Source organism: Anarhichas minor, unplaced genomic scaffold (genome assembly GCF_050575085.1).
Source record: "Anarhichas minor isolate MPS153535 unplaced genomic scaffold, ASM5057508v1 ptg000041l, whole genome shotgun sequence".
NCBI lineage: Eukaryota > Metazoa > Chordata > Actinopteri > Perciformes > Anarhichadidae > Anarhichas > Anarhichas minor.
Window position 1 is genome coordinate 2,676,243 of NW_027466487.1, and position 27,971 is coordinate 2,704,213.

General features: G+C 43.0%; 1 protein-coding gene across 1 annotated transcript; it reads right to left on the minus strand.

Moving 5' to 3' along the window:
- Window positions 1-254: 254 nt before the first annotated feature.
- Window positions 255-21,645, minus strand: plekhg4b (pleckstrin homology domain containing, family G (with RhoGef domain) member 4B). The gene is made up of 23 exons (XM_076109530.1): window positions 21,577-21,645; window positions 16,375-16,572; window positions 14,109-15,342; window positions 10,161-10,340; window positions 9,293-9,416; window positions 8,791-8,884; window positions 8,203-8,289; window positions 7,886-8,002; window positions 7,400-7,498; window positions 7,010-7,152; window positions 6,746-6,884; window positions 6,534-6,656; window positions 6,259-6,423; window positions 5,207-6,078; window positions 4,735-4,984; window positions 4,330-4,419; window positions 3,413-3,637; window positions 3,020-3,190; window positions 2,755-2,932; window positions 2,525-2,641; window positions 1,835-2,113; window positions 1,439-1,662; window positions 255-299 (listed from the first exon to the last, which is right to left on the minus strand). The coding sequence occupies exons 1-23, from the start codon at window positions 21,643-21,645 to the stop codon at window positions 255-257; spliced, it is 5,223 nt and encodes a 1,740-aa protein (XP_075965645.1).
- Between the last annotated feature and the right edge of the window lie 6,326 nt (window positions 21,646-27,971).

Below are 27,971 nucleotides of genomic sequence, written 5' to 3' on the forward strand. Positions count from 1 at the left end.
CGGAGGAAAATAAGAGGGAAACATGAACGGGAGCCAGAAGTTTAGAAAACAAACGACCCATAAGGAGGAGAGCCCCCTAACCCAGCAGAACACACTGCCATGCAGCACACAACAGAGGCACCAAACGCACATTTTCACACAGATTAGTAGTCAGTCGGGTTCTTCACAGTTGTTAATGAGTCTGTGAAGTGAACAACACATATCCGCTCTGGTGACAATGGTTACTTACTGAGCTAAAATCCCTCAGCTCTGACTCAGACCACAGTAGAGAGGCCTACTGCTATATGAGAGGCCTTGCTCTGGTAAAAACAAAACAGCAAAAAGGTGGTGAGTGAAACTGAAGCTTCAAATATTCTCTTCCACGTAGATCCCTTTCACACGTAACCTGTTTGGTCCATTTTAACTGAACCCTGGAGCGTTTCGTCAGATAGTCTGGTTCTGGTTTGGGCTGGTGTGAAAGCTGTCAATTGAATCCTGGTGCGGGCCAACAACTGAACCCGCCTGAAAAGGTGGGTCTCGGCCCACTTCCAAGCGGACTCTGGTCTGGTTCGTTTGTGGTGTTCAATATAATTGCAACTGCTTTGAGTGGTCTGAAGCTCTTTATATATCCAATTACAGGATTGTTTAAAATCATAGCCAAATTAACGTTATAATCAGAATTTAAAACCAGCCATGTTCCTGGCTTTAGGCATCTTTAAGCAAATAATCAACATGGTGTTAAATTGTTTTCTAATCGCCCTTTCAAACCTCACTTTTGTTGCGTAAAAGTAAAACTACATTTAGAAAGCAAGAGCACCTCAGAACAATATGATGATATGCAGCTTCAATTTAACTCCAAAGAGAATAAAGAAGTACAATGAATAAAAATATATAAATGTATGTATTTAAACGAGATAAAATATACCAAAGGCCCCAGACTTGAATGCATTTTATCATGTACCAGTGGGAATACAGTACATTTTGGGCTGAATTATTATCCATACTAGTAGTTCACAGCTGGGCTTAAGGTGACTCACAAGATCAATAGTAAAAAATATATAATATTATGGAGTAAATTTGGGGAAGAGTTAAAGGTCTAGCATGTAGGATGTGGCACCATCTAGTGGTGAGGCTGCAGATTGAAACCAACTGAGTATCTTTTAAAGAAAGACGTCTTGTAAGTACTTCATGTAGTTAATGAAGTACTTTCCCTGAACCAAAAAATATGCAAATGTTCTGGGATGAAGTGTTCACACCTCTATATAGACCTTAAATAAATAATACATTTACTTGACTTGAGAGGGAGCAACGAAATATAAATGGGTGTCACCCCAGTTGTGGTTTATCTGAGCTGTACTTCTCATTATACACTCTCATGAAACAACGTGATGTTAGCAGAGGTGTGACTTTAGTTAATCTTAGTACAAACAGATAACAAGGAAGATAATCAAGCACTCACTGCTGTGATGAACTTGGTGCCCTGGGGTTGGAGCTCTTCCTCTTTCTGGAATATCGAAGGAGATGCGATGGAGGAGGAAGTCGGGGAGGAGCACAGGAAAGTAGGAGACTCGTTGTTGTAGGAGTCCATGACGATGCTGGCGTGCCCGGGTATAGTGAGGGTACTCAGGCCTGTTACACTGTCACTGGAGGTACACTGGGAGGACGTCTCTGAGCTCTCAGTGACTGCAACACAAAGAGAAAGTTACATCAATACTGTAATACTGAATAAAGCAACAAATGACTCCATTAATGTCCTATTGAGGCAAGAGTTCAAGGAATTTAAACAGTCTTTTATGTATTTTTATGCAATTTAAAAATTGCCTTGGGTTCTACAGAAGATATAGTAGCCACTCACTCATGGAGGGCTGGCTCCCGGTGTCCTGCTCCAGCTCATCTTCCTCTATGCAGTCATAGGGCCACTGGGCAAAGGAGGGAACACTGGTCACTAGGTATGGATGTGTGTGCGGGTGAGAGGGTGAGGAGTAAAGGTGAAGATTGAGCGAGCCCAGCAGGGAGGAGGAGGACTGGCTGCTGGAGGAGGAGGTGCTGCTGTTGGAGATTGTGGAGTGAGGTCTCTTGAACGAAGTGGTGTGATCAAACGAAGACACCGCAATGGACGCCCTGGTCCTAGCCTCTGTCGGCAGAGACAAACACAGTGAGCTGTGAGATCATGGGAGGGATGAAAAGTGACAAGAATGTTTGAACATTCCTGTGGTTGTTAATGATGATAATTGAGGCATGAATCAGCATCTCCGGTGAGCCATGAAAGAGGGGTAATGTAAAATAGCTTACTGCGGTTGTAATGACTTCAAATCAGTATGTTTAAGATTACAGCTGGTGGGTTAACTTCACAAAACTGTCATTATACTACTGGCATTAAAACACTTGAACGCAAGAGCCAAGTTTTTGTGGTTTCAGCCAATTTTGTGCATAATTACAACGTGAATCATGAAGAAGCAACAAACTGTAGAGAAGGAGAAAAAGGGATAAGAATAATAAAAGTATACTGAGGCTCAAATACATGAAGTGTACAAGGACAGCTCACCTGTCCCCTTCATGATATAGTCAATGGCTCTGTCACTGATAGCTGCATCACTTGGCTTAATGTCCATAAAAGGCTTGCTTCCAATCCCCATGGACACCATCTCCTGCATGCGCAACTCTGGAATCCAGAAAAGGAAATCTTTAATGACAAAACCTTAGTCTTACATGGGATAAAGGGCCTGAATGTCACATATACATATATATTCAGATCAAAATCACAATTAAATACACCTCTGTTTCTGAGCGCCTGTCTCCACAGAATCTTCCCTATGATGGCTGTCCACACAGCCTTGACCTCTGCGGAGCTGGCTTGGAGTATAAACGTGTCCTGTGACTTCCTCCGACGGAACCAAATCTCAAAGCGTAGGCCGCTGTCGCCGACATTTTCAGTCATACCTATTTCTGCTGTCTAAATAGAACAGAATGGAAAAGAAACATTAACTCAACCATCCTTATTCAAGGGACCAAAAGTGATCCTCAAACAATAAACTCTTACTTTGAAGGACTGTTTATAGATGTAAAAGTCATATCCTCCTTCTATCTTCTTGGTCTTGCTGAAGAGGATGAGGTCTTCAAACAAGAAGACGTGGCGGAGGTATTTCCTCCGTCCGCACCAGACTATGAATTCATCCTGGCAGCGGAGATGACCCTGCTCTTTTAGGTTCACCTGGAGAGGAAACATGGCCGTTCACATGCGTCAGAGAGAACAATACAATTCCTGGTGGGACTCTGACCCCAATCTGCTGTATACATAACAAGATGACCTCAAATTCCAAAATAGTTTAATGTCTTGCCAGAAAATAATGTTAGGTAGCATTTGGTTTTCATGCTGACATCAAAATATTCATCACAGCAGCACATGGCTCTGGGCTCATGTATTTCTTCTTACATCACAGGCCCGAATGGCATCCATAGCCAGCAGGTCATTGCCATGGCGAAGCTGAAACTTGACCATCTCCTCTGCAGTGCGGAGGTCGCTCAGCTCCTGCTCCTGGGACTGACTGCACTCCTTGATCAGGTCTTTCAGCAACAGCGCATATTTACTCATCCTCTGGATGGGCTTCAGCAAGTAGGACGCCAAGTCCATCTTGTCTTCGAGCTCCATCTGCTTATTCTGGGGAGAGACACAGCGGGGATTATTATTGTGTAATGTGTCTTTTGAATATAGGGATGCAAATGTTGTGAGTGAGTCGAACAAATGTCAATTCTGTTTATTAGCCTTTAGCTAATTGATGTTGATTTAATGCAGCCATGTTGATTGTTGGACATGTATTAATTAGATTATAATCAATGCTACATTTTTTTGGCCCATGTTTAAAATTCGAGTTTTAAAAAGCAACATTTCAGCCAATATTAATTTTTCAACATAAACTAGTAAACAAAGAATCCTTTAAACATGATTATTAAATAAATGTGTCGAAAACTTGAACTGTGTGGCACAGTTTACATTAGAAAAAATAAACGTTTCAGTGCTCACTGGTGGGCAAACACTGACATTGTATCTACATTAAGTCAAACATCGGTCACGCCTATCATCTCCATGAAAACTGAGCAGCTCCCCCTGCTGACGAAGGCCATGAGATGTGAACAAAACACTCAAAATCATGGAAGTTGGACCTCGTGTTGAGAATTTTTAATATCATGTCATTATAATTCAGCCCAGTAATATATTCCGATACTAATTTATCTGTGATTAGCTATTGCTCAGAATCTAATATGTTTACATTTATTTAGTGTACAACCAACATTCAATGCCATGTGACCTGCCACTCTATGAGGAATGTTATGGTGAGTTTCCAGACGCACCTTAAAGAATTCGTTCCCATGGCTGCTGAGCAGAGCGTCGGACTGGGGCTTATTCTTGCTGTACAGGGCATACATTCCAAACTGATCCTCCTGCACACAAGATGAACAAGTTACGACACTGACTACAGTAAGAAGTAAGCATTTCAGTATGCTTTGCAAAACACAATCATTTCATGGGTTCATTATGCTGCTGATGAGTGACTATATGGGTATTGGAACAACAACAGTGTGACAGTGAAACCCTGACACTTTGCATTTCGTTGTTTTGAAAAACGTCAGTAACTACAGGTCAACACATCATTACAGTCCCTGCTGTTGGGAGCCACTAGACCTAAGTGCTGTGTTTAGGCTGCCCGCGTGCCGCCTCGGGACACTCTGACTGACTTACTGACTGTCTGGACTCACGTGTCTAAGAAAACAGCTACTGATGGACAGCGGGGAGTGGGCGCATGACTCCAGCTCTTTCAGGAAGTACTGACTGTGGAAGTCCCACAGTTTCTCAACATTCCCGAAAATGATGCTGCGCTTCCCCCGCAGGTCCTGTGGCAAGTCCAGGCGCTCCATCTCGGCGAAATAGTGCTCAATGATGTAGCTGAGAGAGCGAACGTACTCCCTCTCTGTGGAGATCATCTCATCCATTATGTGCTGTACTTTACTGGACAACAAAAAGACACGATAAGCTGTAAGAGTACTCATGATGCACTGGTAAAATGATTAATACAATACTAAACTTTAGATAATAAACCCAAAAATGATTTCATAGTATTTGTTTTTTCTGGTATTCTGTCCACGCTCTCTTCATAAATTATATACACTTTTTAATATGTGTAAAGCAACATCCCAGGTCTTGTTTAGTATCAGTGGTTCATTTCCTCACCTGCTCTGTTTCTTGCCCTCTCCGTCACTGCGTCTGTTGTTGATCCTGGAGGGCGTAGACATGCTGCGGCTGCGTCCTAATGCAGGGCTCATTAAGTCAGGTCTCTGCAGCTTCTTCTCTGCAGACACGTTATTAGCCACCTCCAAGCCCTTGATGTACACACCCGTGTAGCCATTAATGTGGCTGACGTCTGAGTGACCACTGTCCCTCGGGCTCAGCTCATAGCTCATGGTCTTCTTCATGATCTTCTTCATTGGCTGCTTGCGGAGGCGGGCTGCACCGGAGTAGACGGGCTCCGAGTGGCATGAGATGGTCGAGTCGATGGTGCAGTCGCTGTCTGTGTCCTCAAACATGGATGGACTCTGCCTCAGTTTGCTGTCGCATTCGGGGGGAAAGGTGAAGTGTGAGGAAGAGGAGATTGAACTGGTTGGGCTCTTGGAGAAAGGCCCAGCAGAGTGAGGCTTGTTGTCCTCAAAAGTTAATGGTGTAATTATCGCAGGTAACAGCACACGCGGTTTCGCTCCATGCTGTTCTGGAGTGGCGGTCTGGCTTTCTGCAGTCTTTAAAGAAGCCGCCGTGTCATCAGCCGTGGAGTTAGGGGCTGCTGTCATGGCTCTGGCCAAAGTCTCTTCCAACTGCTGTTTGGTCCGCTGGCATTTGTGCCACACGGTGTTCCACTGCTGCAGCTGCTGAGGACTCTCCAGGGAGAGCACCATGTTGTTGAGAGTGCTGAAGTTGTCCACGGAGAACTTGGAGGCCTCGGTGTAGTAATCCTGGAGGATCTGCACCACAGATGGCAAAAGTCCAACAGCTGAAGTGTCTGGACTCAGGTGGCCAAAATAATCCTGGCAGTGCTCCATCCACTGGTTTGCCTACAGATTTGAAAGAGTGTTTAATCTTTATAATATAGTTAAGAGACGCAGCGTGGTTAATCCTGAAAAATGCCTGGCATAGGTTTCAGATGTAAAGGAGATTTTAAGATTTTAAGTATATGCTAACCTTAAATGCTCATAACTTCTGACAGCATATCCACATTAGGTTTAAATACTTACTGAGTCATAGAATTCATACAGGTTGGTTAGGATGTCAAGCTGGGTCTTCCTCCTCTCCACTCTGCTTAAGATGGAGCCCAGATGTTGCTTAAAGTCAAGGAGAACCGAACCTGGAAGGGACTCTGGAGACTCTTTCACCAGCTGCAGGCCGTGTCTTTGCTGGTGCTGTCAGGAAACGGACAAAACTGATCAATTTAGCACGGATTGTCTTCCCAAAATTACACAAAGGAGGTGGTCCAACGAGGAATGTATTTAAAAAGTGTGTCCATATTTACCACTGACTCCTCAAGAAACTGGCCCAAGCTCTCTCGCATCTCCTTAACTTTGGCCACAGACAGCGTTAGCGATTCCAACGGTGTGAGCTGCTTCTCTCCTTCGACGCTGAACCACAGTTTGATCTGGAAAGAGAACAAGAATATCCCGATTGTTGAACGAGAAAAACTGCAGCACAGATAACAATGTCAAGAGTGAAATAGTTGAAGCTCACCTGTTGGGTTTGCTCCTCAAACGAGCACACCTCCAGCAGGCTCTCCAACTGTTTCTGAGACTTGTTTGAGAGGATCACAAGCTTATGGACTTCTTCGTCTACTTGGTTGTACAGTGCATTCAACATGTCGACAGCATCTCTAAATGCACAAAGAAAACAATAACAGGACAGAGCGGGTTATGAAAAGTCTGTTTTATTATCACCACAGGTTTCACTCATGTTGGCTCGTGTGGTTGAGAGTCTAACCCTTTTTTTCTTCAGTACCTGTAGTTTTCATTCTCACAGGCCTCTTCCTTCCTGATGCGGGCGAGGACAGTTCCTCCTTCGAGACGCAGTCTGTTTAGACGGGTGTCCTCTAACACGCACTTCATGAGATGCCTCTGCTGTTCCAATACCTCAGACACCTCCTGAATCAAACATGCACAGTGGTGAACAAAATCAAATGAAGAAAGGATGTAAAAACGAATGAAGTGAAATACCTGCTTCATTTAAAACTCAAAAGAAAAGCACAAAGATCATGGAAGGTAACCATAAAACAAACTCCTGAACTGTTTACTCCAGTTAAGAGGCCAGAGGCCGGCAGAGAGCTATTGTGAATCAGTGGAGACACATAAATCAGTAGGAAAGAGTGTCCGCGGGGGGGTCGGGTCTGACCTTCGAGGTCTTCAGGTTGCCGCTGCCGCTCAGTGTGCTGATAGACTCCTGGAGGGAGGAGATAGATGCGCTACAACTGCTGGCAAACGGGTCAATTTTCTGTGAGAGAGATAGAGAGAAAGAGATTGAGGGAGATTATTAGCACTAGCAGTGTCAAAACATCATAAATGACTGGAGCCCGTCACCATTCTTAAAATTGACAGGATGTTTTGGAGAAAAGTCAAAGATTGGTCCTCGTCCCTGCCTGAAATGCAAGGGATCAATTCAAGAATGGCCAAAGCTGGCCCAGAGAAGCCATTTCTTGTCACTACACATAACTTTTGGCAAAACACAAGTATTATAATTTAAATTTTTTTCTTAGGAACAACAAACACCCAACAACTGAATTTTCTTTTCTTTTTTTCGAAAGGTACATCCACGCTCACCAAGCTCTTGAGTAAGTTTACAGATATGTTTAAAACGCCCAGCCACCTCCGTCACACCCACCTGTCTGAAGTGGATCCAGTGCTTGTGGTCGTATTGGAAGGTGCCCTCCATGTCTCGTGTGAGCTGGGTGTGGTCGATGTGCTTCAGCAGGGCTTTTAGAGACGACATTGTTTCAGTCTGTGGCAAGAAAAGCACGAACACGCACTCAGTTTGATAATCTGTTTCATCACAGCCTACAGCGACAACATTAGATAGGAATTCATCAAGTCTCAATCGAGTAACAACTAATTTAATTATTGCAAATCCCTTATCAGATCTAAATACATCACTTAATAGAAATACCTCTCATCAATCTGATGATGAGAGTCTTTATCTACCTGTACATCGATGTCTCTCTCAGATTTGGCTGCGGTCTCCTTGTCCACCAGGAAGAGAACAGTGTAAAGTGCATTTGGTGCTAACACCTGAGAAAAACATGCACAAACATTTGCATAAGTGAATAAGATAAAGAATTTGTACAGCTAAACTGACTTACAGCTAAACTGACTTACAGTGCATGTGTTGTGGTTTACGAGATTATCATCCCGACATCAGTAAGAAAACTCATCATCATAGCATGATGATATGTCTCTTGTAAGTCGGCTGCAGCCGGCCCGCTCCCAGTGTGCGGTTAAAAACAGACAAGTAAGCACAGGCTTCTCGACTAGAGCCCTGAGGCCAGCCTTTTCTTAAGAAACATGTCTTGGAACTGCAGTCAATACGAATTTAAAGGTGTGTTACTTTTAAAAAACAAACTGAGTCAGAGACTGAGAGGTAGAACAATAAGATATGTGTAAGGAATGCCATAGTGTTATCACCTTGAGACATAGCAATACAGTTCAGAAGACAACGGAGATTTAGCAGGGCCTGAAAACTCTTTGAGTGTGTGTTGGAGGGTAATTACGTGTTTTCCACTGCGGGCTCACCTGCAATTCAGACAGAGATGACAACAGAGCTGGAACAGGCTGCTGCCTCCTGCTGTCTATTACAACAGTTAAGCCGTGATCACGCCTTTCTTTCCTGAAACCAAAGTATTACCGTTAGTGTATTGTCTTTGTCAAGCGCATGACTGCATAAAATACAACATATTTATAGATTGGGTCAGAGACATTTTTAAATACAATAATTCCAATTACACTTGAAAGACAAATATCTAAGAACAGCTACTAGAGAGACCCTGTGAGACTGACAACTGACCCCTTTTTTCATTCTCTAGTTTACTGATAATGCTCTATTTAAAAATACTGACTTTTTCATTCATCTACAAGCTCTGAATAACAACTACACTGTTGAGGAACATTGGAAACATGCTAAATGCATTAATAAAGACTGCAAGCAGCCGCATTCACCTCAGGTGTAAAAAGACAGGTGTGGAAGTTACTGGAGTTATTCTTAACATACACAAAACCCAGAGTATGCGTGACTTACCGCAGTGTGGAATAGTAGTAGCCCAATAAACAGGTGAGGTCACTGACAGTGCAACTCTCACCTGCCCACACCTGAGCCCTTGTGCACACCTGTAGCACTGCCCTCCCACTGCGATCTCTGTTTCCTGGAAGAGTAAATGCCAGCAGGGGGTCAACACTTTTTATGTCAGGAATGTTTAAGCTTTAAGGAGCTCAGTGTTATCACTCGTTAAAATACTTTGACATCAATATTACGTAGTCATATGTTATGTTTATTCATTTTGTGTTCTCTATAATATTGTGAAATTTTGACATTATTTAGGTGGAGGCTTCAAATAAGCCCAGTGGGTTTCCTGCCTCTTCCTGCACTGTAATAATATGTATCTCTGTTATGTTTGTGTATTCTTTAAATTGTGCAAATAAATAAACTAAAACTAAACTAAATCACGTTAATGTTATTCTCTATGTCTAGATTAGAATCTAAAGTTACTTCGAAAGAAAGTGCTTTCTAAGTTTCTTAAATATCTGTTAAATTAAAAATGAAGGGGCAAAAAATAATGGCCCGAAAAAGAATACCCAGTTCTGCATTTCTGCCTTTTACCACAGTCCAAACAGTCCAGAAATAAACAACTATTGCTCAAAATTCCCACAAAAGATCATGAACTAATTTGAGGAAAATGGCAGTGTATGTCAAGGCCTGCTGCTATTTACCAGCAGCGGAGAAGACGTGGGGTACATCAGGAATTAAAAGCAACTTTTACAAAGTGATTAGAAGGTAATAAGCAATGGAAATGTCGTATTTCATTGTAAAGTGAATGAACTGAAATGCATAAAAAGAAATGTATCAAGATGAATGAAAGCATCAGCCGTGTCCGCATCGCTAACCCTACCTGGCAGGATCACGGCACCCGATGAGAGTAGCTCTTCATTGACCTCTGACACCAGTTTGGGGAAGGCTGATGCTGAAGCCAGCCTGATGGCCGTCCCATTGGCAGCTTTTGGACTGTATGGCTCTTCTCCACTGTGCCTGTGCCGTCTGCTCTCACTGCTGATGGTGTCATCGCGCTGTCCTGAGGAAATAAGTATAAATAGTGGGCACACTTTGTCTAAGTGATACTTACTATGCCACAACTGTACAAAAATACAGAGCAATCAATATAAATGAGAAGCTTTCTTCCACCTGAGTACTAATCGTAATACGTCATGAAGCAAGTGTTTGTTAGTGTTGACACAAGTGTGCTCTAGTAGTGAGTTCACCCTGACTCATCACAGAGACCAGGTGTTCAGTCAGCCTGAGTCACGGGTAACTCACTCTTCACATCATCCTCGCCAGTCTTCTACCTCGAGGCTCTGTTTATAGGAATGCCCCTGACACAGATCCTATTCCTGAGGCAGCGAAACATAGTATCACTGTATACCCAATGGGATACGTCACTGTGCCTTGGCTAAGTACTGAAGGAATGTCAAAATGGATAGCACAGTATGCACAGTACACGGTAAAGCTGCAACAGTGATTTAGTTAATCGACAATTTGATCGTCAGAACATTAATCAGCAACAAATTAGATAATTTATCAATCATATCAGTCATTTCACAAGCTCATTTTAAGAATCTCTGGTTTTAGCTTCCAAGCAAGACATCTGATTATTTTACTTTTGACTAGAACTGTAATTTGCATTTTTAACAATTCTCTCAAACCTCTTGGCAAAACGATTCATCAATAAAAATAACTGGAAATAATAGTCATATTATTTGTTAATAAAAATAAACAAACATGATTTGCAGCCCCACTATGAAAGCAGAAAAAGACAGCTCCAGGTATTTGATTTGTAGTAAAAAAGTGCCACAGTCCGTCTGTTTTGGTTGCCATGTTTGCTGTTTTCCTGTTTGCAGGGGTTGCGACATGGTACACACCTGGGCCCGTAGTGCCCCATGTTTAGTAGACCAGAGAACAGCAGAAGATCTCCTCTACCAACACACCCCTGAGTTGTGGCTTCTTTGTTGGGTTTTAATTCATAGTTTGTTTCTTTTAACTGTTTTGTGGTCTTACTTTTTTATTCAATGCTTATTATTGTGGATTAAACACTTTGGGATCTTGCTCTGTGAAAACTGCTGTACTAAATAAAGTTGACTTACTTACTTACTTGTTTTGGCAAGACAAAGCAAATCTTTGGTCATCTACTTTCTACCCTACCGATATCGCAGACCTGATCTACTCATTCATTTCAACTCATTTTTAGTAAATACTTTGATTTCACTATGAAGTATACTCTTATGTGTGCCATCCTTCTTAGAGTCTACAAACTGGGCTGTGACAACCTTATATTTACAAGAACATCTAAAATCCCATATAATAAGACCTGCTTGTGGCTTTATATCAGGCTATAAAAGCTTCAAAGCTAGTACCAGCATGCTAACATGCTGATGTTTAGCTGGTGTAATATGTTCTGGGTTCACCGTCCTAGTTAAGCATGTTAGCATGCCAGAATTTTCTATTAAGCTCTAACACAAAGTGAAGCTGAGGCTGATGGGAATTTTAATAGCTATGCCAGTATTTGGTCATAAACCAAAGTACTATACAATGAGAAAATTTGACCTGGTGGTGTTGGGATCACCAAAAGGTATAAGGATTCATCCTCTAGGGACCATGAATATGGATTTGTCCTTTAGGGACCTTGAATGTCTGTTGCACGCTAATCCCTTCAATGGTTTTTGAGATGTTTCAGTCTGGACCAAAACGGTGGACTGAACAGCTGACCAACAGAGACATTCCTGTTCCTAGAGCCACAGTAAGCAACTAGGTCCTTTCTAAACATCAGACATCGAAGAATGAATAGCCTTGGAAAATAAACATAAATCCTTGATAGGCCATTGCTCAACCAGCTCTGCCGATATATCTGTGTCTGACGGACACCTGTTGTGTGTTGTCTTTTTAAAGAGTTCGAGGCCTCTTGTATTGTCCTGCTCTGTTCTGTGACAGTAAACCCTCCCAGCTCAGACTCTATTGTCTTCAAACAGTCAGTGCATTTCCTGTGCGACTGTGTGGCCAGGATTGTGTTTGCTGCATGTTTCCTAAATAGCTTTGTTTTCAGAGGAAGTGACAAACGTAGAGTAAAGCCTCTTGAGTATTGTCCTGTGTGAAAGTCTGTTTTTCGTGTAGTCTGCGGGACACGTTTGTAGGCCGTCAAAGAGGCTAAATCTGCACTGGTTGCTGGAGCTTTAAGTTACTGATCACATAAATCACGCAGGAGGTTTTTTGATACTGCAGAGTTTACTGGCTCATATAATGAGTAATCTAAGCCGTCTGGAGTATTTTTTCAGAGTGGTGTGAGTCAGCGCAGGTTAGGTCTTGTGTTTCTGGACTGAATGGTCTCTCCAAAGACACAGGTGTAGTTTGAAAGGCCTATTTTCGTGAACCCCCAGTGGCTGATTTGATTCACAAAGGACACTTTTGTAAATGAGGCAACCCATCTGGGATCAGTACAGCCCCCAGCCCCAATAACACTGTAGGGTCATCTCATTGTGGGATGCTGGGGTCCCTGTGGTTGGTTTACAGGGTTTACAGGATCCTTTGTTGCCTTTGAAATGTCGTTGTGGGAAACCTGCTTTACAACAGCTGAAACACAATCCCCTCTGAGGTAATCTCAGGAATGCAACAAACAGTGATGTGATTTAACTACTATATTTTTGCTGCAAGGTGTGTATTTAACATATTTAAATGAACGTATAATCAACTTTATTTATAAAGTCAGTACTAACTATGGTCTAGCATTGTCCAAAGTTAGGATTGAGAGATTTGAAATAACTCTTCACCGCACATTTCAATTCACGGAAGAATCTGTGTTTTGAAAAAACAGCATGATTCCCTAGGTGGTACTCTCACGTCGCCGCTTTCCTGAGCTACCCTGTATGAACCAACCCAAAAACAAAGACTGACAGTAGCAAAGAAAACACAGGGTTGTGAGTAAGTTCTGTTTCCAGGGGAGGGCTGTACCTGTACACTGAACGTGCCAAAAAATACACAGTGGGCTTTGAATAGCAATCTGGCACGAATGGCAGCGCCAATGCTTCAGAGTTATGTGTTGTCTCAACTTAGACTCCAACTGCAGCCACCTGATGAATAACCGCTCCTGCTGCGGGGTATAATTACACACCCTCATGAGAAACCTCCATTATCTGGCTATTACGGGTGATAGAGTGGTTAAGAGTGGTTTTAACACCCTCAGGTGAGATTATTTGATAAGCAAGAAATGATGAGTCATGGACTGTTATTATGATTCAACCACTGTTGGAGAAAAAAAACATATATTTCCATAATATATACAACACTCATTCCTACTGAAGATTTAAATCTTGAAAGAATCTTAAATGTATAGTTTCATTTCCCAAAAAAAGCCAACCAATCTCCCAAAATAGCCTTTAGTTTTTAGACGTTTATTGGGGACTATTTCAGCCATGGGTGTTAGTGAGTTTTTATGGAAGCACCATCCTGTATATCGGATAGACTTTTAAAAAAACCACAGTGCCCATGTTCATTGTGATGAAGGAACATGCCCCCCCCCCCCCATACATCAGTGTTGTAATACATGTTATTGCTAGCTAAAGCTGTGAAATAAATGCAGTGGAATAAAAAATATTACTTGAAATGCAGTCTGAAATGTAAAGTACAAGTATCACAAAACTGTGCAGTACTTGGGTAAATGTACTTTTGTACTTTCTACTGCTGGTGAAGCCAACAGACAAAGTATTTGCATGTAATATTAGCAACTTAAATGGGATTTTTGTACAATGAGACATTAAGAAAGCAAAAGGTGAAACATCAGTGCAGCATCACATACCTGACTCCTCTTTGCTGTTTCTCCTCTCAGAGCCAGGAAAAGCCGCCTCCAAATCGAGCTTCCCAAAACGCAGAGCGTAGCCGTTGATAAGCTTTTTGGGGGAGGGGCTAGCTGAGCCTCCAGAAGAGGATCGTTCCCGGTGGCCTTTAACCTGGCCTGCCTTGTTAGTCCTCTCCAGTGACTTTGAGCGTCTTTCCGCCCGTCTCTCTGCGCTCCTCAACCCCCTCTGTAAGTAAAGTAAAGGTGTGCTGGGTCTGGAGTCATCCCCACTGAGCCAGCTCCGGCTACCCAACCTCCGAGATAAATGTTCTCTGGAGGAAGACCGGGTGTCGGGGCTGCTCCCCGGTGTCACCGAGCTCTCTCTTAGACCAGCACCGTGCTCTGGGCTTTCCTCCAGAATGGATTCAGAGCTGGACCCGAGGCTCATGGGGTTCTGCAGGGCCTCCATGTAAGATTTCCTGAAAAGTCTCCTGCTCTCAAATGCAACAGAGTCCCTTGGGAGGCGTCGTCGAGGGCCAGGGTTACTGAGGTCCGTACTAAAAGATAGCATCTTGGACCCTGGCCTGCTCTCTCTCCCACCACTATCCTCACTTCCTATTCCACACTCTTCAGTGGATCTTTCAATTGTAATGATAGGTATAGTAGTGTCCGGTGAATTAACACTGTGGTTCTCACTGCTGGGGTCCAAGTGGTGTCTGTTTGGGGAGGTGCGCTCAGAGAAGATTGAGTCAGCTCCCTGAGAGTGCAGAGACTCTCTGGAGCTGCGGTGGCTGTCCAGAGTGCCTGTGGATCCGCTGGTGCTGCAGGTGCTGAGATGGCCGCGGAAGCCACCTCTGCTGCAGTGTGCTTGCATGATGGCGTCCGCCGTGCTGCTGACAAACAGTGGGTTGACCACGTTCTTCCACGGCGTCCTGTACACAGCCGTACCAGTGGTAAGCAGACAGTTCTGTAGTGGGTGCAGGTTACGGTCACGTGTTACATTCTGCAAGAACTCAGCTGTGAAGACACTGCCATACATGCTCTCTGCGACGGTGACTTCTGTGATGGCCTGCCCACTGACCGACAGACATTTTATGACTAGCTTAGCAGTCTTGCGGCCTAAAGGAACAATCTGTAGGTAGAAGTCTCCTTGCTTTAGTCGCACTTTGTGCAGAGGGGCGAGCTGCAGGACGACTTTCTCGTGGATGCAGAGAGGCCACCCCTCATGATAGAACAGCAATCCTCTGAACCTCACCTGAGAGAAAACAGAGAAATCAATCACTCCCACAAAAGATTATCATCTGTGCGTCGTGGCTTAGCTGTGGTATGACTGACATCTGCACAGCTGTGTTCAAACACATGTTTAACTTTAGTGGAGCGGCAAGATGTTTTCATGGGACGCACTGGATGAATCACCGTCAGCGATCACTCGACGAAGGAGGAAAACCTGTCTGATCAGGCCTGGTTTCGCAGCATCCACAACACAAATCTTTACTGTGACAGAATAAAAAACAGAACCTAAGAGCTAAGACACTGTGCTCAAGGGTTGACTTTTTTCATCTCGTGTCAAAGACTGAGGATGTGATCTTCCTCTGAAGCCTCTCATATTGCCTGCAATACAAAGACTCTCAAGCACTGCAAGCTGTTCTCAGGGGCTAGGCTTAGGTGAAACTATTGCTATGGCTATCGTCACAGTGTAATCACAGCGGAGATGAATACAGAGGAATAAAGTTACAGTGCTTTGGTTGTAGAGCCCTAACCCACAGCAATCAAAGCTTGTGAGAGAGAATATTGAATTTCACTTTGGGCCCAAGAGTCCAAGGCAGCCTCTCAAACAGACCACAGTTTCCCTCTGTTTCCCTATTCAGAGAAAGATGGCTGCTTTTCAGCTTGTTTTCAGAACAATAATCAACTCTGTCTCAGTCTGATGCTCCCCCTTCCCACTCAAAAAATATATTCCCACTCAGCAGCACTGTTCTCACATTCTTTTATCACAAACATGTTGTCTTATCACTTCAGCTGCTTATCTATCAAGATATTTATAATTGAATGTTTGAAGTGTTTCCGGAAGGACATGAGTTGACATGTCCTGACACACGGATACATGTTTTAGTGGGACTATTGGTTTTATTTTTTATTGTTGAGTCCTTCAACATTTGATTTCCAACAGTCCTGCAGGAAATCACTAAGGTTAGTACCTGGTAAATCAGTTTGAAATGAAATCTGAAATAAATCACAGAAGGTTATATCGATTTAACCTGAGGTGACACATCTAGCAACAACTCACACAGGTTTCTTGTTGGATGACCTGCAGGATTCTTTTGGCAGGGAGCAGGAAGTCAATGAGGCAGCGGAGGCCGTCTCCTCGGTACTGCCTTTCCACCACACTGAAGAGCTGCCACAGGACCGTGGCAGCGGTGGCACTGAAGGGGCTGTACAGGGCCGACAAGGTGCTCTGGATACAGCTGTCCAAAGACTCAGTGTCCTGAGTAAAAGAATATCTGGATTAGGTTGGACGTCTTTCTTCAGATGACGTTTGTGCGAAATGTGTCATGGTAACAGAAAGGCCAAAAGCCCCATCAAAGGCCATTTTTTCAAGATTTAGCAAAACACTAAAACACTTTCTACATGGACATGGAAGTCAACCAGTGGTCTCCCACCTTTTTGGCTTGTGATCCTCGACAAAGTCTATCTCGACACAGGTTATGGCCTTGGTGTGAACATGGGCTGTGTGCAGGCCGATCAAAGAATTATATTTCCCACTCAGGGTTTCATTCTAGGCGTGAAGTGGTGAAAGTATCCAGCGTTTCAAACACACACACACACACACACACACACACACACACACACACACACACACACACACACACACACACACACATACACACACACACACACACACACGCACACAAACACAAACACACACACACACAAAAACAATAGAGAAAGTCAGAAAATATAACATTAATTCTGACAGATTTTCTTTCCCGCATGTATTTAATCTTCCTGTGATCCTGTGTAAAGAGTCTTTACCCATGCTAGTGACTCAGTGAGGCTGTACTTTCGGGGCTTAGATCTTAGTTTAATGCTAAAGTTCTGCATGCTAACATGCTCACAATAACATATTAACATGCTGATATTTAGCACTTATAATGCTTACCACATACATCATTGTAGTTTGGTACGTTAGCATGCTAGCATTTGCTAATTAGCAGTAAACACAAATTCCATGGTAATCCATCGAATAAATATTTCAATAAATGACAACTTTTTGATGGCCTTTGAGGAAAAGTCAGAGCATCACAAACATTGTTATGATTCATCCTCTGGAGACCATGAATGTCTGTACCAAATTTCACATTGATCCATTCAATAGTTGTTATTGCAGTAGTGGACCGATCAAACAACAGGCGGACCATCACAAGAGCCATGCCACTGGCATGGTTAAAAATATCATACAAAGGCTGCACAACTATAACCAAATAACAAGGCATCTGCCTACTGTGCATGATTTCAACCAGATAAACATGCAGTTGCATATGCCCATGAGTTACTGAGCAAGATCCCACTTAGCCAGACAGTCAGGAAGTTTGAACATGACAGGAAATGTCGGCCATGATGGTTTTTCCATCAGCAAGAGGGGAAACACCCGGTGGGAGTGACGTCACTGTCAGCGGACACAAACAGCAAAACTGGAAAGTACAGACTGGACTCCAGTTGAGGCCGGGACGGTGCAATGCTACCCATTAATAACAACCATGTCATCGCTGACTTTTATCTGACCCATACACGACCTGGCCCACCACCACCTGTTCCCACCAGAAGAGATGACATGTCGGACACTGTTAGTTACAACTTGTCCGGGGGATGAGAAGGGACATTTGGGATTACAGCAGTCCTGGATGAGGTTGACCTGGTCTTGTAGTTATGCTCACGGTTCAGGCTATGACCTTCCTCTCAGCAGTCGGAGCCAAGGCCAACATCCCTCGGCTATCTGGCCTTTTCCGAATGGAACACAACAGTGGAATAGAGACATCTGCCTCCAATGATAACCACACAGATAGATAGCAATGCCAGGCAAAGTCCCACACTATGACAACTGTGTACCATGCTGAGGAACGCAGGGGTTGAGGACGCAGCTCCTAACTTTCACTTGAATGTCTTCGCTGCATTTACATGACAATAAAAGTGTGTTAAAAAAAAAGGATGCTTAGAAATCAAGAGATCGCCTGTGCTCCGGTGAATTTAGCCTGTCAGACTGCCCATGTTTCACCCTTTGTAGGATCTGTCCTGTTGATCTAAGCAGCTCAGCACCATCAATTAGAGGAGAGAGAGTACAGTTCAGTGCATTGGTACACATGCCACGACTCTACTACAAGGCGCTCATTGTGTACTCCGCCTCTCTAAGTGGTATGTGCCGTACAGTGTTTGGTGCCCTGAAACAAAACGCCCACCTCCATTAGCAGTCAGCCTGCTTTCAGTGAGACAAAAATGTCTCTGGGCATTAGTCACTGTTGCACCCGGGAGGAGAAGAATAACATGGTGTTTTATTGGAGGAAAGCTAACAATGGGAGGAAAGCCCTCACTACATAGTTAGGACACACCAGTTTCTCTTGAGGTTCCCGAGACAGAAAAAAAAACAGTGGTAGTGACATGAGTAGTGTTTTGATGAACGATTACTCAACATAGCAGAGACCTGTGCTCAATGATCAATCAAATGCTATTCAGCCTGCTGCACAAGAGTGGCTGTCCATGTAATCCGATGCTACAATATGGACAAAAAAAACTGCACTTATCTGAACAATAACACCATGTTTACATTGAGAGTCGTGGGAAATAAACATTACATCGTCACCCTGTAGATAACATCTTAGATAAGGTACAACATGTATCGCTTTCTATTGTCCGTAAGCATTTGAAGCTTTTCAAAAAGTGTCACCTGGCTAGTGGGAGACATATCTGCAAGTCTCAGCAGAACTACTGAGCTTATAGCCACCAGAGCTGAGCTTCCCATCCGCTCTGAGCCACAGAGGAATGCAGTGTGTATGGTTGTGTGTCTCTAGCCTCAGACCCTCAGCCAGGACAGGAACAGATTGGGAAGTCCCACCCTTTGTGATGCCAGGTCTTTGTAAGAGGCCGCCTGTGTGATGGAGGACTGAGGTGGTAATTAATGGCTTCAAGCTCCAGGTGGGACACCTTTGTCTGCACCGTCAGTAAACCAGCTGTTCAGAAGGTGCACAGAGCGAGTAAGCGAGCTGAACGATGTGGATTTTGTCTCTGAATGAAATTCACTCTTTATTATTTCGAAATATTGCAATGTAAGTAAACGTTTGTGAGCCACTATAAGTAAATTATATAAGAGACATTAAATATACCATGTGAAAATGTTATATTAGCTAGTAACTCTAAAAGTACAGCACCTTTTAAAGCATGTGTCAGACTATAAAGTGGAAGAAGAAATGAATCAAGGTCAGAGATAAGGGGTGCATCACGGAGAAAGAAAGAGCGAGAAACCTTAAGAGACAGAGAGAGAGAGAGCGGGTGAGAGGTGGTCACTGACACATTTAGTGGGTCAGGGACACAAAAGGCGCTGCCTACCAGGCCTCCAGTGGAGCATGAAGCCACCAGGGGAGTGTAACAAGAGAGCCCTGGAGCCCCCATACAGACTGCTCACTAACCAACCTGCTAACAGCCTCAAAGGCCGCAGGCTGACAAAGACCACAGGTTGCTCAGACCTGCCTCGCTGCCAGGTGCCAGGACGTCAACAAAAGAGCCTAGTGAGACCTCACCACTGAACCTACAATTTGATTCAGCATTTGATCCGGAGCAATAGAAATCCTATCTTATGAGAGGAGGAGAGGAGAGGTGAGGAGAGGGGCTGTGGTATAAAGTCAGAAAAAAGACCTAAACATTATGTAAACAACTCCCAACAATTCAAGACGTAACATTACTAATAATGCCTGACAAAGATCTGAAATAAAAAATATTGTTCTATTAAATTGAACTCTGTCTCTTCCTGTATGAACACTACAGAACACGATCTTCAGTGGACAATGTCACAATATTAGAATGTTGTAAAAAGACACTTTAGTAAATGTTACAATGCTATCTCAGCAGATGAACTTTAACCCGGAGAGGCCAACACTGATTGTGTTGCAAACACAGCTGGGTCTGTGGGGTGACAGCGGGATCAACAACGATGGAAGTCTGGAGGTGATAAACTGGCCCAACATTCTCAGCAAACGTTGCTATATATAATTTCCCTAATTCACATAAGAGAAAGATGTCTGCTAATCATCAGGCTATATAATAAGATGTTAAGTGTACAGCCTACATATTTCTTCAAGCTGGATCATTAAATAATACTGCACAAAACAAGATGCAAATGTTCCTTTTTAATTAAGACAAAGAGAAAACTGAACCCTAATGAAGTAGAGGGAAAGATTCCCACGTTGGTTATCAGAAAGACTTGATTTATGTATAGTCAACTAATGACTTTGTCCTACAGGATGCAAAAACACTGGCAGGATATTGTTCCTCAGCAGCACTGACAGACCCTCTAGATAGATGTTGCACTTTATACAACAAACGTGGATTCTCACGTTTGATTAGGCCTTTGCATAAAGGAAACCCCAACAAAAAGAAGACAAAAAGTGAATGGAGGTCCTTCAGCCAATCAGAGTGGTGATGAGCAGTGACAGGAGAGACAAAGGAGACTAACAAAAGTCTGTTGATACCTCTGCAGAGTAAATATAGCATGGCTGCATACCAAAACAAGTGGGAGGATGATAAAAGAACCTGACTTATCAGAAAGGATACAAACTTGTGTATTTCACTGACCCCATTCTTTTGTTGTTTGCAGATAAAAGCCCACCATTGCTGATGATGGCACACAGGTTAAAAACATTAATGTCTGTATCTACTGAAAATAGAAATTCAAGATTTAAAATATATGTTACTTATCTGGTCTTCAATTCCAGTGTTTAGCTCCCTGTCAAGACTGCACACCTAATGTGTCTTTAATCACGCAGAGAGTCACAACATTCAGTTTGTAATTGTTGTGCAACCCTTGGAGAACATGTTGAGGGGCCATCAATGAAGAATTACACTGCCAATGTCCTTCGAAGTGAACACAGATGACTACAAACAGGCAAGTATCTGAGAGCAGCAGACGAAATGCAAACATTTACACACAGTGTGACTTGTGAAATTCTGTTGCTGAAGCAAACAAGAAAATAAAGGCATAATATAATTGAAACTAAAAGAAAATTAACTGATACAAAATATAATACCCGCTATGTTTTGGCTACATAGCAAGAAGTCAAAATATCAGCCAAGTACAAGCTGAGCCATTAAAAAACGTCCCCTGAATGTGCACAATAACACACAAGATTACAGAAGAGTTCAAACACATAAATGCACAGAAAGAAACAGAAACTTCTAAGAAGTCTCAGTAAAACTGTAATGAAGACATATTTAAAGCTCGTACCTTAATACTCAGGTAGTTGTCACAACTCCGGGACTTTGCTCTGGAGTGCATTTTGCCCAGTGACAGCATTTAGGCACCAGACGAAATACCAAACTTCAATGAATAAATAAGTGTCATCAACTCCAAGCGCCAAAATCCAGTGTACAATCCACTGTGTAAGTGCTGTAAGTCATTGCTGGTGATATCAACAGGTCCCGTGCCTTTTTCTCTCTCCAGCTCTCTCTGTGTGCTGTGGTGAAGGCAGCTGGAGCAGAATAAACTCCTGTCCGGAGCGTGAGAGAGGCAGTGCGCTGGCTTCCCCATCACTCACCCTCTCTCCCTCCCTCCCTCCAAACATAACCTCCCCCGCCCCGCTGCTGCTCTGCTACCGAAGCCTCTTCCAGCTGGATAAATGCACACTGCTGCAACTTCAGGCTCATCATTCAGATAGAGAGAGAAAAGAAAAAAAAACACGCTACCTGACCTGCACACCCCCACCCCCAACACTCCACCCAGCATGGGTCAGACTCTGACTAACTCCTCTCTGCCCCCCCTGACCCCTTGCACCCCTACCTCCACCGGCAGCTCCCCTCCACCCCTCCTGCCACAATGGTCTCTCTTTGTCCTGGCAATACAAATGGACTAGGGTTTCAGCTTATTCTGCTGCTTTTCAAAAGGAAAAAGAAAGGAAGACATCAGCATAGGCTTGGTGGCTCAGGTCACTCACTACAATGGCGTTCCCCTTAAATATTATAAGGGGAATACCCAAACCTTAAACTGGCTCCTACAAACCACTGACATATGCGGGATATCTCGACTCGAAAACAATATATAAACTGTTCTTTTCCGAGCAGAGTGTTTTTAAGTTCAAGACACACACGTAAACTCAATTATATCATTAGTTAACATTCCTTGACAATGACATCTGATAGGCATCAAAAGAAAACCCTCATGAGACACAAAAACATAGGAGAGGTGAGCATGTTTTTACCGCTGGAATGCAGCAACGTGACAGTTTGTTAGCTCCTTCCCATCTCTTCCAAAACACAGGAAACCGTTGTCGCTCGGTGAGAATGCACACTTTGTGTGAAAATGTGAAGATCGTATTAAGCCGGCTTGTGTACACAGAGACAGTAGTGAGCATCGGTAATTGGGTTTAGTTTATATTTGGAGAGAGGCACTACTTGGTTCACAATGACCCCGACGGAGACAAGAAGACACGCCGTCGCTGGCTGCAGTCTCACAGCACACGTGTGCTCACACAAACACACTGCGGTTACTCTCATGTTGACAGAAATATCCAGAGACATTTACACTTGTCACAAAAAACGTTACTGTAAAATAGGTAAGACCATAAACCAGTGACAACACCTATTGTTATATATACAGTAGATCTACATTTAGTCTTGTATATATATCTACAGTATAATCTGCTATATAAACAGACACACACGTGCCTCGCGTATGCACTATGCAAATATACAATCCTCTCGCTCCAAGTCCCATAATGTTGGTGCCATGTCTGACCCTATAATTTCTGTCAGTGAGGGCAGATCTCCTCCCTTTATTTCTTCTCCATTCCTTCTGTTTTTCTCCTTTTCCTTCTTTTTAATTCATACTTATCGCATTGGGTTGAAATTACGGCACATGAGCAACAAATGTGTGTATATATATATATATATATATATATACACACTTTTTTTTTGGAGATATATATATATTTATACTTATATTGTATGTAGCTGTTAAATGTTTATACCTACATCTGTTCTACTTTTTTGCTGCCCTTTTTTATTCTTTATATATTTTTCTTGTTTATTGTAAAATAGTGTATGTACATTGAGAGCGGAGTGGAAACCGGAGGCAAATTCCATGTATGTGTACGCATACATGGCCAATAAAGCTGATTCTGAAAACGGTTCAAGTTGAAGTCAACAAAGGTCTCGGGTCGGCACATGTCCAAGATGCAGGCGCGTCAGCCAACTGAGCCAGCAGGATGCCCACTTTTAGTCAGCCCTGTGTAATTTTGGCCAAGGGAAGTGAGGCTGCAGCCCTTTCTGTCATGGCCACATGGTGAATAGTTATGTTTCATAGATTTTGAAGTAAGTTAAATTAAGCTGAGAGTAGAGAGAGGACAGGAAGTGAGGGAGAATAACATGCAGCAAAGGTCCCCCGAGGCTCTCGTACTGGCTCTCGAACGTTGTGTTCCATGGCCGGCGCTGAAAACCCCCTACAGTCCACATGGCCATCCTGATTATAAACTAAACTGTGCTCCAAAGTGAGCTCAAACTTCATGACGAGTGTGTTTTTTTGAGATTATTGAACAATATTTAGATTTTTTAAGTAAAAGTAAGGCCTCTAAATGAGTGTACTACTGCCATGTTAGATGTACACTGTATGTTACTTAAAGGCAAGAATGAATTCAAGACAATTGGCATAGTCAGCTGTTTCAAAATCCTTATGATTGTGATGAAACTATATACTTAGAGAAAAGCTATGGATACAAAATGTATGTATTTGTCTAAGTGTAAATTGCAATATCAGTTCATATCAGATGTGACATTGTTTGAAGGATCAGACAAGCACCAACTCCTTCCATCTATGTTTTCCCCTCTTTATGTAAACGTCCTGTTTGAGAATGCAGACATGTGGTTCCTCTTTGGCCACTAGAGGAGGCATCAGCGTGTGTTTTATATTGCTGGTGATGTCAGGATCAAGCCCTGCTGCACTGAGATAAACAGTAAACAACGTGTATTTATGGAGCCGACACCTGTTTAAATGTGTGGTGATTTTGTCCACAGTGCTGATGTCCCTGCGCTGAAGACAAAAATAAATCCATGTGTGGGCTTCATACGCTCGTATCTACTGCATGTTCTGATTCAAATCAAGGCAGCAGTAAAGTTGTGGACAGTAAAACCTCAGCTCCTTTTAAATTAATATGTTTGTACAACTACAACAATTTAACTTTTCTTGCTGTTTTTCAATGAGCAGCCACAAGGTTTAAAATAGCCTTGCTTACGCAGACTGCTGGTAAACAATATTTATGTGATCTGTAAAAGCAGATAGGGCGGTCCCAGGGGTGGTATGCCATCTGATAAAGCAATCAGGGGAACAAATTAGTCAGATGACAGGAGAGCTGCAGTTTCATCATTTTTCATCGTCATATCTTACCGTAACTCTACAGATAAAAATACGAGACAGATTTAAGGGGGGAGGATGGACCCAGTAGTTGTTTGTTTGGACTAAGATTGAAAGATTTTGCACTCCATTTCAGATGCACACACACACACACACACACACACACACACTTTCAACCAAACTTTAGCCAGAATAGATAGGGATTCAGTTGAGGTTTAACTATATTTCAAATTTCACTAAGATTAGATCAAGTGCATGCACAGTTGTGAGTAGATGGGTGGTCATTTGTGATGAACACACACACACACACACACACCAAACTGTGGAATGTGACACCTTGGTTCTACCTCACTTCGTACCAACCTCACAGTGCCACACAGGCCACCCAACAACAGCTGTTATAAAAACCTCAAACGTCACCCCTTCTCTTCCTTTTAGACTCTAGCAGGATATTTGAAACTGGGACAGTTGTGGCAATATGTTGTCAGTAATCACAGCATTATAGAGTCATTTAAATTGACATGTGTGTCTTGTTTTGTCTGATCAACAGCAATAACTAACCATTATCAATTTACTAAAATGCTAGACAAAGAAAAGCAGTAATTTCTCACATTTGATAAACTGAAAACATTCAATTTTAACATTTTTGCTTGTGACTAAAACTCAAACGACTAATCAATCATTAAATAGGTCGCTAATAAATACATACACTCGCTCTAACTCTCAGTGCATGAGAAATGAAATATTACACAATTCCAACAATTCCCATATCCAATTCTTCTAAAAGGATAAAGCAGAAAGTCACAGTTTAACCTGTAAATAAGACAGAGGAACTGTGGGCACCTGCATACAAAATGAAAAGAAAAACTTTTTGTAAGAAGTTTTATACTTACAGGTCAGACTGTAAAGCAGCTGAGTCCATACGGAGGACAGAGTTAACGAGTCATCACTCTCCCTCTGACTGCCTCACACAGCCATGGGAACTCACATCACATCACCATCCAGGTTCACAGAGGCTGAGCTACTGTCCCCTCTGCCCCTTCTCCAGTCGTCCCAGCAGGCGGGTAAAAACAGTAACTGGGGGCCCTGACTAAACCGTTCCTCCTCTCACAGACGAACACAGTGGTGCTGTGGCACACTTTAGGCTCCGGGATTCAGATTGGTTACCTCTCTACACAAATGCACACAGCTACACAAACACAAACACCCACATGACACCTTAACCCCCAGCCTCCCACTGCCATGCAAAGAGAGACCCTAGATCTGTATAGAGGCATGCATACATTGCACTGACAAAAGAAATGTGTCTTAAGTTAAATTTAAAGATCCTGTCTTTTTCTGATGTCTTTGTCAGGAGAGAGATTCCCCCCCCCCCACCTTCAGAGCAGTGTGGTGCAGCTGTTCCACCAACAGCCCGACCATATCAATGCTCTTTACTGCGGGGAAGCACCGGAAGAGTATGCCACCTGTCATAGCCGCCTAATGTACCTTAGCCCCCCTGCTGTGTGGACGTCTCACTCCAACACAAAAGCCAGTGTTTTCTCTGAGCACGCGAGCACAGGTGGCTGGAGGAGGCAAGGTCGAGTTACAGCAGCGGCTCCCACAGTTGAAATGAAGGAGTCAAGGAGAGGACAAGCTCAGTCCGACCCAAGTATACACTGCAATATGTACTGTGGACATACAGTACAGTATGAGTCACCTTCATTATTTAAAGAACAAGTTTTATATGTTTAAATAAGTAATTGTTGTTATAAAACTATAGAAATGCAAGCTTTCTTCCTCTTTGATGTCAAATTGCAGGAAATCAAATCTGATCCGTGCTGTCGGGCTGAAGAACAGACCGTGAACAAAATCTTTCTTTTATTAAACACACTGATGTTAGATTGAACTATCCTTGATGACTTGCATGAGCACCCACGGACCCGTAAATCTGTTTCAAGATTTGTATTTGTATACAAGAATGTAATACACATATCATCTACACACTGCAGACTGACTTACTATGTCATATAAAGCATGTAACTTGGCTGTATCCTGTATTTCTTTTAAATATCACTATTATATTGACAATAGAGTAGTCGTGTATAGAGTAGATGGCAGGTCAGAAGACGTTTGAAACGATTACATTTCTATCGATTCATGTGGTCATATGGTTATCAAACTAACCCAAAGGGCCAGCAATACCCTCATTAGCAGCTAAGCATAACTTCTGATTTAATATATTTTAAATCCCCTTTGAATATTTCAACACGGTCACATACACGGTCATAAAATACTGTGCAGCTGCTCAACTTCTCCCTTTAAGAAAAAAGGTTATTTCTTAGAACAATGAACACACATGCCAAGACTGAACACTGTCCCAAAGATCACTTAACACAAGTAGACTCAACAGCCCGACACAGAATCCAAATTAATCCCAGCTAAAACTGTTCAATTGTTTTTTTCAAACTCACCTCGCTCTGCTCTCCTGATCTGAAGTCTCCAACAACACATGGAGGAGTCTCTGGTTCTCTCGGCTCTGACCGACTGACAGCTGTCTAACCAGAGGAGAAGACCAGCCCCCAAGTCATAGAGGAACCTGACATGTTCCATCAAACGCACTGCTTTGTTGACTGAGGAGATTCACAATATTAAGGCTAGCCAAGCAGAAAGTTTCCCAGCCCCCCAGGCATCACAATTCCTCGGTGGGGCGTAACCCAGTTGTTTTATCTGCACCCATCTCCCTCCCGTGTGTGCACTGTGAGGGCAACCGAGAGCAATGCAACTCAACTGACCTGCCGTGTCAACAAAGTCTAGACAACTGCGCTTTACCTGTGCTTTATGTCGTGGTGTCTTTACAAAAGTTTTGATTTGAGGGAAATATAATTGTTTTTGACACATCAGTTCCATAATTTTATCCTGTTTTCTGTCAATTTTAAAAAGACGCATCATCTTAGATGTGGACTTTATTGTGCTGTCAGTAATAAAAAAATAAAGGATGAAAGATAAATGCCACAATAAAGAGGTCAACAGCATCACAGCCACACTGATCCGTAGGGACAATGCAGCGCCTGTCAGAGCAAACTGCCTCGAGTGCTCCTGATGGCACCAGATGTCAGCTTGCATTGTTATATGGATTACTAGAGCCACTCAGCAAACACCTCCAGGTGTGCATTCCACACCAGGAAGGGGAAAGGTGGGAGCCGCTCCTTTGAATCAATAAAATTGGCTGACTGTTCTCTCTCTTGAACGCTGCGTGTCTGTGCAGATGGAGAGACTGTTGGAACTGGGTTAAGTGC